Genomic DNA, 10917 nt, shown 5'->3' with positions numbered 1-10917 from the left:
CCTGGCACTGGTCACCACCCACATCCATTTATTTATTACATTTAAATCCCGCTCGTCCGCTCAAAGGAACATTGGAAGTTGCCTTACACTGAGTCAGACCACTGGTCCATCTAGCTTAGTATTGTCCACTCTGACAAGCAGCGGCTCTCCAGGGTTTCAGACAGGATTGTCTCCTAGCCTTACCTGGAGATGCCTTTGGGGATTGAATTTGGGACCTTCTGCACGCAAGGCAGATGCTCTGCCACTGAGCTACAGCCCGTTCCTTAAAAGTAAAGCAAGATTCCAGTCCTCATGGTTCTGAATAAAGAGCTGATTTAGATAGGAATATAGGTACCCTTGGTCTACCTAACGCAGTATTGTCTACACTGACTGGAGGCTGCACTCCAGGGTTTCAAGACAGGGGGCTTACCTGGAAATGCCAGGGATTGAACTTGGCGCCTTCTGAATGCAAGGCAGATACTTGACCACTGAACTACGGTAGCTCCTGGAAAGCCCAGAGCGGATTCACTGCCTCACCGGCATTGGAGTCACCAGTTTCCACTGACTGTTAGCACAGAACAGGGAAGGAGGACCACCTCTGGTGCCCCAGATGTTGTTGAGACTCGCAGATCTCACCAGCCCCAGCCAGGATGACCAAGGGGGCTGGAAGTTGGGAGTCCTGACATCTGGAGAGCTCCCCACCTCAGCCCAGAACAATGATGCATTCTCTCTCTCTCTCTCTCTCTCTCTCTCTCTCTCTCTCTCACACACACACACACACACACACACACACAGAGTCTAGGGTTCCAGTGTTTGGACATTTCATCAGAGTGCAACAGGAAGGTCTAGATTCAAATCTTTTCAAATGCCATCTCTTCTAGCCAAAACAGCTCTAGCCAAAAAGCTCGGTAGTTCCATTTCAGTCTGTGAAAACGACTCGACAGTAAAAAAAACCACAACTCACACACACACATGCCTGCAGAGAGGACTCCTTCCAAACGAGAGGAAGATCCAGAGTTCTGGGGTTTTAACAGGAAAAACGGAGTGCTCCCCCCGCCCCCCAGCAGGAGTAAACTGGAGTAATCTGATTGCTCGGGAACAGCTAGATAAGACTGGACCAATCCCAGCTGAAGACTTCCAAAACTCTGAAGTCAGGAGCATGCGCTCTTCACCAATTAGAGCAGGATCAGCAACCAGCAGCTCCGGGGCCACACCCGGGGCCCCTGAAGAGTCCCAGCCGTCTCCCAGCTGCTATTACAAAAGGCAGAAGAGGAAGGGAGCGAGGTGAGAGATGATGCGACTCTGCTTCATCCAGGAAGCGTAGGTCATGGCCCAGCATGGCCACTCTCTTCTCCAACAAGCCCTGTGGCCAAAGTGGCTGACCAGGGGAATCGGAGATTCGCCCAGGCACAGCTGACTTCAAACCACTTCCACTGACGTTGCAGATCCAATGAATATGACCGATCCAATCCCGGGCTCCTCGACGCCGAAGAGGGAACAGAGGCTCACGTCGGCTCCGGGAATTGCAAGTTGAAGAATGCAAAGCTCGAGAGGGGGTGTATTTCAGGGAGACCAGAGTTTCGAAGTCGCCTAGCCTTGCTCGACTTCCTTCTGTCTAGCAAAGGGAAGGGACTGCTGGAAGATCAACCAACATTTTCCATCTCCCAGAACGGAACCAAAAAAACACAAAACGCTAAACACACAGAGATACCACGCTGGAGGGGGGGAAAGTCAAATTCCCAACCACGGGTTGGGCCAGTGGAGTAGTGATTATCCTGCAATCAAAGCCACCCATGACAGCCAAGGAACATCTGTCGGTTAGACGACGGTCAGCTCTGGACTTGCGTCTCCCATCTGGGGTGGGTGGGGTGGGGAGAGAGCGCGCGGATATGATTTGCAGCAGCCGAGAAAAGGGCACTTGGGTGACCTTCTGTCTAGGAGCATCCCGGGAGCCAGGATGCCACAGGGGTACTCAGTCCTCAACGGGAAGCTGCAGCGCAGAGTACACCATCACTTGGTCCGCTTCCTTCCGCCGGCCTGCAAGAAAAGTAGCCAGTCAGAGAGGAGAGAGGGAGAGAGAGAGAGAGAATCAACCACCCAACAAAGGTGGGCTAGACCAGGGCTTCCTAAACGGTGGTCCGTGGCTTGCCACTCAGGTGGCTGGCAGCATGCCCGCGTCAAATATCCATGCTGATTTGCAGCTGTATTTTAGTGCTTCGTTTATTTCTAGTATTGAAACAAGGAGGGCGCAAAGGAGGGTCAGTGAGGGGGTTTGGCCCAGGGAGAGTTCTGAGGGCCATATAGAGGCGTCCACAGGGCCACATCCGGCCCAGGGGTGGAGATGCCTCAGCTTGGCTGTAGGCTGACGTATCCGAAACTCTAAGCAGGGAAAAGTGCCCTGGCATGCCAACTCGTTCTGCACAGGGGATTTTCCTTCTGCTAGTGTATTTAGGAAAACCAGATGCCAGGCAGGTGCTAAAGGCCTTCTGACCACCACAACTGCACATGGATTTCCTCTGGATTTGGAGAGGAGTTTGCAGAGGCAAGTTTCTGGAATAGTACCCAGTTAGGGAAGTGTACGGTTATGAAATCCCACCCTGGACACCTTGAAGCTGGAGTGGATACGCCAGGGAGGTGCTGGCTTCTGGGATTCCACGGGGTGCTCATTTTTGCATTAAAATCCCTATAGCCATAAGGGCTAGTAACTTGGGCGTTGTTTGAAAAGAAGAGGGGGGGAAGCAAGCTGCATTCTAAGGATTCTAAGTGTGTTTGCTTAGGTTGGGCACACTATTTCTGCACCTCCATGGATGCTTTATGGGCTGTTTTAAGCTATCTGCCCCCCCAAGAATCATGGCCCTTACAGGAAAGGCAGGCCTGAAGGCTGCGCAGGGAACCTCCTGCTGTGAAGAAGGCCCACACTCCCGTGGAGAACGTGATAAGGAAGATGGGAATGAGGCTGGCCTCATAGCAAGGGTTCAGGAACGTCTGCAGGGGAGAGAGAGAAAGAGAAAGAGAGAGAGAAATTAAGAGTATTTCAGAACAAAGCTGAGACCACAATAAGTCCTGCTCTCCCTCCTCTCCTTTCTTCCAGGCTTGCAAATCCCTTCCCTTCCGCATCCCATAAACCTTTGCAGGTCTCGCAAACCTCCGCAAAGTAGACCACCCCGATTCGTCACCACGGCAACTGCGGCTGACCAGCGCGGCAGCTTAGGGGATAATTCCTGGCTGTTCTAAAAGGCCAGATGGGTTTCTAGTGACTTTAAGTCTCATGCCTAACGCCCCCCCTCCCCACTTCTTCCTCTCTCTCTCTCTCTCCCCCCCCCCCAACATTGTGAAGGAGAAGATTTGGGCAGCTGAGGCAGGCGAGGAACACAAATAAGAGCACCGTTCCACTTTCCTTTCCAAACAACAATAAAGCAAATCTGGCAGTGGAGGTAGGTGGGAATCCAGCTGAGCTAGGATCTCACGTGCTTTAAGGTCTTTTAATTCATTACTTGATTCGTTTAAAACATTCCTTAACCACCCTTCCTCAGAAGGCGTCCAAAACACCAGAGGTGAAAAAAACTATTTATATGATTGGCGTACGAATCCAATAATAATAATAATAATAATAATAATATAAAAACATGACAAAACAGATGTAGGAAACCTTTGGCCCTCCAGATGTGGCTGAACTACAACTTCCAGCTGCCGGCACAGGAAGGTGATATAGCAAATGCACTCATCCCACTCACCAACCCAGACGTGACCAGGTGACTGGCGACCACCAGCACCAGCTTCCAATAGCGCCTCTTCTCGCAGGCATCGAAGAAAATCGTCCCCCAGAACGTGTGCAAGAAAACCAGTGCCATGGTGAGGAAAGCTGGGAGGAGAAGGCAGGATGATGGTCAACCAAACAGAGAGGAAGGTCCCCGGTGCAAGAACAAAAACGGAAAGGAAATACAGGCACCAACTAGCACTCGTCAAGGACTTCAAAGGTCGCCACACAGAGGAGGGCCGGGATCTCTTCTCGATCGTCCCAAAGTGCAGGACACGGAATAATGGGCTCAAGTTGCAGGAAGCCAGATTTCGGCTGAACATCAGGAAAAACTTCCTAACTGTTAGCATGGTGCTACAATGGAGCCAATGACCTAAGGCGGTGGTGGGCTCTCCAACCCTAGAGGCCTTCAAGAGGAAGCTGGACAGCCACCTGTCAGGGATGCTTTAATTTGGATTCCTGCATTGAGCTGGAGGTTGAACTCGATGGCCTTAGAGGACCCTTCCAACTCTACCATGATTCTAATTAGGCAAATATAAAGTGCTATTAATATGAACTTGTACAAAAATTACAGTACTGTAAGACAAGCTGATGAACTACCAAGTAAACATCCCTAAAGTGCATATCAGAAGGATGGTCTACATCCCTTTCTACCAAAGAGAGATGGCATCCAAAGGAGCTCACAAATACGAATTAACACACAACAGTCACTAAAATGCAATATATTGATCAAACCCACACAAGCAGAAGGTAAACACTCTATCAACACGTTGCTGAACAAGAAATTCTGCCATCCGCAGAACAACAAATTAAATCAAACTGAGCAATAAAGTCGCAGCAAACAAGAGCGCCTCAGAACCATACAAAGAGAATAACTGTTTTTATTGCAATGTATATTTTCCCCCGTGAGCCGTTCTGGATGTTCAGTGAGCATAAGAGCAGGATATTAATGTTACATTTTCACGGCTGCCTTCTCCACCAAACGCTTGGGAAGACAGGATAGCCCTTAGCATTTCAAGGATAGTTAAAGCAACTCTAAGTGGATCTCCTTGCAGGACTCGCTGTGGTTTGGCAGTCAGTATCATAGCTTGGTGGCTGGTACAGAAAAGACCCTCTCTTCAGGGACAGGGTGAGAATGGCCCTCCCTCAGGAGGTGGTTCATGTTCAATCTTGCCTGATCTCAGAAGCTAAGCAGGGTCAGGTCTGGTTAGTGCTTGGATGGGAGACCGCCTGGGAATACCGGGCGCCGAAGGCTTAGAGGGAGGCGATGGTAAACCACCTCTGAATGCCTCTTACCATGAAAATCCTAAGAAAGATTCATAGGGTCGCCATGAGTTGTAATCGACTTGAAGTCCTATCACAACAACAACAGGAGGTGGTTCAGTGGGTAGAGCAACTGCTTTGCGTGCAGAAGGTCCCAGGTTCAATCCCCAGCGGCATCTCTAGGTAGGGCTGGGAGGTAATCCTGTCTGAAACCCTGGAGAGCCACTGCCAGTCCATAGGGCAGGGTGGGGGAAACACTGGATCCCAACTCCCATCCGCCCTAGCCGGTGTGGCCCAGGGTCATCACCAGGGATGATGGGAGTTGTAGTCCAACAACCTGTGGGGAGCCACAGGAATACTGAGCAAGATGTACCAGTGGTCTGACTTCCTTTGCCCCTGAATGGATGTTACCTGAAGTGATGAAGTAATGGGGGGAATCCCCATGGATCCCCACAGTGCCTGGCCCGATGGAATCCGCAAGGATGTTGATGACGGAGAAGACGCCACTGATGATCCCAAAGGAGAGACCTGACACTAGAGAGGAGAGAATTACAGACAAACCATTTTAACAGTGGAACACATCTGGAATGATTTGGCTACACTGCACTTTATCCATACCACTATCCAAACTAGCAGGAATCATGGTAGCCATTTATAAGGGAAACTGTGCGTATGCACACATGCACCCATCAAGGAAGGGCAACTCAAGATGTCTTAATGAGCCTTGAGAAGTCAGCAAAATGGTTACTTGAGAGAAAATGGAGCTGTAAAGGAAACCAAATTTTAAAGTGTAACAGGCTTCGGCTATAGCTTTGTCGGTTCCTGGCAAGAGCCATTTAAAGTCAGAAAAGGGGCCTTCATTCAAAGTGGCAAAAGGGACAACGGGGTCCCAGTGGATGGGTACAAGAAGGAACAGTTTCAGTGGGAAATGTTGGGCATGTAAAGCAAGAGGTGCAAAAAGACAGCAGCCGGCAATTCACTCACCGTATGCCATTTGCTTGATTGAGATGGGAGAGCGGCCGTCTTCGCTGATAGTCATCAACCCTTCATCTGCTTTTCTGAGGGTAGGATGCAAAAAGAAACAGGGGAATTGTTTGGCAGTTTGTGAACCGGAAACAGTCGTGACCTCTTAAAAACCTGTATGTTTCCCCAAACGTTCCAGGATTCTGACTTCATTTTTTGTGTTGTATCCTTCTCAAATGTTATTTGCGATACACAGTTGCATTTTCTCTTCACTTCGTTTTTAGGAAACGTTACTGAATGTACTGAATGTTTTTAGGAAACTGTTACTTTCTTACTATGTTAAGTAGTACAAAATGTTTGTAAATAAATATAAATGAACAGCAGTCATTTGTCGTTGTGCAGTCCTAGGTGCAGACAAAATAAAGCCCTACTCCAGAGGTGGGGGTCCTTTTTAGAATCAGCCTCATGGGCCAAATTTGACAGGTGGGCGAGGCAATGACATCACACACAAGGGGCTACTAAAGCGAGGATTTTTTTCTCATTGTTTTACCAAGGGATCGCATGCAGTTTTGCAAGGAATCCTCTGCTAAAATTATGAGGGGGGAAAACTTCCCTTTTAGCAGGAGATTCTCATGGACATCCCTTCCTGATTCAGGAAGGGGTTTACATGGAATCCTCTGCTAAAATGATGGGGAAACACCACCTTCTGCAAATACAGGAATACCCCGCTATAAGTGAAAAAAGGTAGTGCTTCACTTTAAGTACATTTTTGGTTTACGTACTCGCTCTGGACCCATTGCGTACGTTAATGCGGGGTATTCCTGTATATATGTCTACTCGATACACTTGAACTAGTATCATATAGTTTAACCTGTCCATAACATCAACCAAAAACAAGCCAGGAAGGGGTTAGGATTCTCTAATAAACAGGGCTCCACAGCCAGGATTATCTGGAGTGTGGGAAGATCCATGACAGTTACTCCAACTTTGTTTGTGGCGGGGACGAGGCCACTGACTTCTCAAGCACCAGTTGAGTTCCACTGCTTAGAAAGGCGCTCTTACTTGAGGAGCTTGAAGTAAGCAAAGCGAAAGGCTTCCTGCAGCAGGACTGACACGGCTGCCCCAAACATCAGGAGGCCATACTGCAGCTGCCCATCCTCTCGGTCGCTCAGATGCACTGAAATAAACCAAATCAAAGAAGCGAAGAGGAGAGAGACCAGCCAGAAAAAGGCCCTGTATTAACAACAGAAGAAAAGAAAGAAGAACGTTAGTAATGGTTATAAATAGGTCTGATGTACTCTGGAAAAAAAATCCACACCAGCGTAACCCACTTTCCGCAACCTGTGCAAACGCCGCACATCGAGCTATTTCCCACAATTTGTTCTGCTTTATGGGAAGACGCTAAACCAGCCTTTGTCAGCTTGGCATCCTCCAGCTGTTTTGGACTACAACATCCATCCAAAACATCTGGAGAGCATCAGGTTGACAAAGGCCCCTTTCCCACAGACTGCTGGAACGTTACGCAATCACATCTCTGCTTCCCGAGATTTCAGGTGTTGCCTGTGCAATTTCACACACATCGTCGGAACCACGTGGGCTAATAACCTGCATCCTTTCGCCGCCAAGAAGGAACAAGAGATTGTCAGGAAACCCAATCCCGCACTTACTTACTACACCCTGCAACTTTTGTACAGGATCCTGACACATACGTGAGCCTGGTTACATGTGAGCAATGGGGCAAGTTACATATTACGGCCACATGACCCAACCCAAACCGTGCTGAATTCATAGGACGTGGAGGATGGGAGGTAAGGTTTAAAGCAGAGCATGGACAGGTGGGGGAAGGCCCCCCTCAGCAGTGGCGGCTGGTGGCTGCATGTCAGTGGGGTGTGGAATCCACTCCGGGTTTTACTCCAAACATTCAAGGAGCTGTCCAGGGTGCTGAACCTAGCGTGGGAATAGGTTTCAGCACCTTGGGCAGCTCCTTCAACGGTCAGACTGGTTTTTGTGTGTGTGATCTGTCTGTTTTACTGTGCTGCTTTCGAGCTGCCCTGAAACAACTGTCTGTCATTTAAAAGTGGCATATGACCAATATTTTCTTAAAGACATTGAGGAAAGCAATTCCGGAAGGAAAAGGAGGACGGTTTCCATCCTCTGTCCCCACCAACGTTGAGCTGGAAATGTTCTCTCCCCCCACCTCCGGCTTTATTGCAATTATTTAAATTTAGCAGTAACTCACAGGACTTTCAGGCGCTGCCATACAGAGCCAGACCACAGACCCATTTAGATCGGCACTGTCTGCCCTCGCTGGCAGTGGATCCCCAAGGTTTCAGAAGCTGGGGACCTTCACTGGGGATTGCACCTGGGACCTTCTGCGTGCAAAGCAGACGTTCTCCCAACTGAGTTGCGGTCCTTCCCAGATAGGAATAGAGGAAGCTGCCTCGTCAGACCATTGGGGTCCATCTAAGTGCTGTCTGCACTGACTGGCAGTGACTCTCCAGGGCATTCCCTGCCCTAGCTGGAGACTGAGCCAGAGAGCTTTGAACATCTCAACTATGGCCCTTACCGTAAGGACACAACTCTTTACACAGAGGCTTTGCTACCAAGGGATCTAGTTTTGGCCTTCGGGAACTCTCTGGGTTTGTACTCTGCCATCTCTGCTCTGGGGACGAACCACAAGCCAGATGGGCTCGAGTTTGAGGCCTCCGGAACCGTTGCTTAAATTCTGTAAGCTGTCAGATCATGCGCTGGTCCCGTGGCTCACAGTTCCCCTCTGACCTATTGAAGGGAAGTTTGGACACATTCCTCCCCCCCCCCCGCCGCCCATGCTCCTTTGCGGGAAGAAAGGAACCAATGCAATGCAGGAAGAAAAATAAATAAACAGCCAAACCAGAAAATCTAGATTTGCAGAAGCTGCACAATGCCCCTCTTTGTGAGCCAAATGCGGCTTTCTTTGCTTTTTGCAGGTTATCGAATTTCCATTAACAAGTTTCCTTCAGAGCCGTCCTTTTCTCTGTTGGAAGAAAAAAGAGGGCATCTGCCTGGCCTGGCCCACTCTCAGTTTTATTTCCAAAACTCCCTCTGAAATTCACCGCAACAAGCTCCCTGCCTCTGCAACAGAGTCTAGCATCTCATCGTCGGCAACATAAGGCCAAGGATCCTTTTCCGGCAGGGATGAGCTCCAGAACCAGTTGCCTACACTCAGGAAGCAATTAATAAATTAAACAAGAACATGGGTTGTAACTGCCGCAGAGAAAACCCACAGACACCAGGCTCTGGCTTAGTCAGTGGCCGAACATCTGCTTGGCATGCAGAAGGTCCCCAGGCAGGGCTGGGAACGTCCCCTGCCAGCATTCGACAGACCGTGGATTTGACTCTGTATAAATATCCACCCATGACTTGCCTTCTTCCAAGTCTGACCATTTGTCCATTCAGCTCCGCACTGCCTGCACTGGCTGGCAGGGTTTCAGGCAGGAGTCTCTCCCAGCCCTCCCTGGAGATGCCATCAGGGACTGAACCTGGGGCCCCCTGCATGCAAGGGAGGTGTTCAGTCACTGAGCTATGGCTGTAACGGCATCCCTTCCCACTGTTTCCCCCTTCCCTCGCTCTCTGCCCTGTGTTCAAACTTTAGACTGTAGGCTCCTAGGGGAAAGAGACTTTGGGAGGGGAGGAAGGGCCATGCACGTTTACGCTCCTGACAGCACAATCCTATATGTGTCCTACTGATGGATTCTCTGTTTCTGTTCATGGATTGCTTTGTATTTTGGGCTGTAATGTTATATATAGATTTTTCTCCATTTTTTTTAAAGATTTTTCTTTCTCTTTCCATTCAGGAATTGCTTCCTATTAAAACATCTCATGGCAATTTAAAGATTGTATTTTAAAGAGTGCATGTTAACTGCTTAGGGATTCTGCATGTTATGCAGTATACACTTATTACTTATAACTAATTATATGCCACTGTAAAACGAAATGGTGGGATAGTAATCTTGCAATCAATCAACAATTCAATCAGTTATAACTTCTCGCTGAAAAGCTGGGACCTTCAAAGGAAGGACTCTGTACGTGCTCCAGAGTCCCCTCCCCACTCTCTCCTCCATAAGCATCTCCCCCAGATCACCTTCCTAACATCCCCTCCCCTAGCAAGAAGGTAGATCTCCATCCACTAGCTCTAGTGCCCCAAAGGGCTCTTGCAGCCTCCCCCCCCAACCCACGCCCCCCCACCGCAATCCTATATGTGTCTACTCAAAAGGAAGCCCCACTGATTACCACAGAGCTTACTCCTAGGCAGCAGTGCAGTGGCAAATTCAGACGCGCAGCATCCCTTCATGACAACCACAACCCCTCACAGCCACGGCCCCTTTCCCTCACCTTCCTTTCCTCTCGTGAATCCACACTCCCTTAAGCCCCTAGGCCTGTGTGTTAGCTACTGAGAAGAATCTTCTCAGCGGCTGACTCATCTCCTTTCACTCTGATTGGCTCCAATCAGCATGGACGACCAAAGACTCTCTCTAAATGGAAAGGCGCCCCCCCCCTCATTTTTGCAATCAACCCTCACCCATCACAACCTCTCCCTGACTCTCCGCTAGGCTGGGACCTCTGAAGGAAGGACTCTGCACATGCCCGGAGAGCCATGCCCCAGAGGGACTCTGCACATGCCCCACAGCCCTCTCTCGCCCAGAAAACCTCCCACCGCCCTCTCCCGTTTTCCTGACCCAGCCACGAGGATAATGACGCGCAGGGGGTCCCTGGCCACGGTGAGCAGGCAGAGGGCCAGGGCCGGCCCGAAGGCGATGAAGGTGCAGCCGAAGAACACCGCCGCCCCCATGGCCGCAGCCGCGGCAGCAGCGCCGAGAAAGGGAAGGGAAGGGCGGGCCGGAGGGAAGCGCAGTCAGGCAGGGACAAAGCGGCAGCAGTGCCAAGCAGCTGCTCTCCGGGGAGGGGCCGCGGCGGCC

At 50.0% G+C, this 10917-nt stretch overlaps 1 protein-coding gene across 1 annotated transcript; it reads right to left on the bottom strand.

Moving 5' to 3' along the window:
* Nucleotides 1-704: 704 nt before the first annotated feature.
* APH1A (aph-1 homolog A, gamma-secretase subunit) lies at nucleotides 705-10858 on the bottom strand. Its single transcript, XM_061606601.1, has 7 exons — nucleotides 10678-10858; nucleotides 7025-7195; nucleotides 5984-6057; nucleotides 5411-5533; nucleotides 3714-3841; nucleotides 2841-2964; nucleotides 705-2016 (listed from the first exon to the last, which is right to left on the bottom strand). The coding sequence occupies exons 1-7, from the start codon at nucleotides 10788-10790 to the stop codon at nucleotides 1952-1954; spliced, it is 798 nt and encodes a 265-aa protein (XP_061462585.1). The 5' UTR covers nucleotides 10791-10858; the 3' UTR covers nucleotides 705-1951.
* Between the last annotated feature and the right edge of the window lie 59 nt (nucleotides 10859-10917).

Source organism: Rhineura floridana, chromosome 22 (genome assembly GCF_030035675.1).
Source record: "Rhineura floridana isolate rRhiFlo1 chromosome 22, rRhiFlo1.hap2, whole genome shotgun sequence".
Classification (NCBI taxonomy): Eukaryota; Metazoa; Chordata; class Lepidosauria; order Squamata; family Rhineuridae; genus Rhineura; species Rhineura floridana.
Note: the sequence above shows the minus strand (reverse complement) of the source record. Positions and strands in the feature narration are given on the sequence as shown.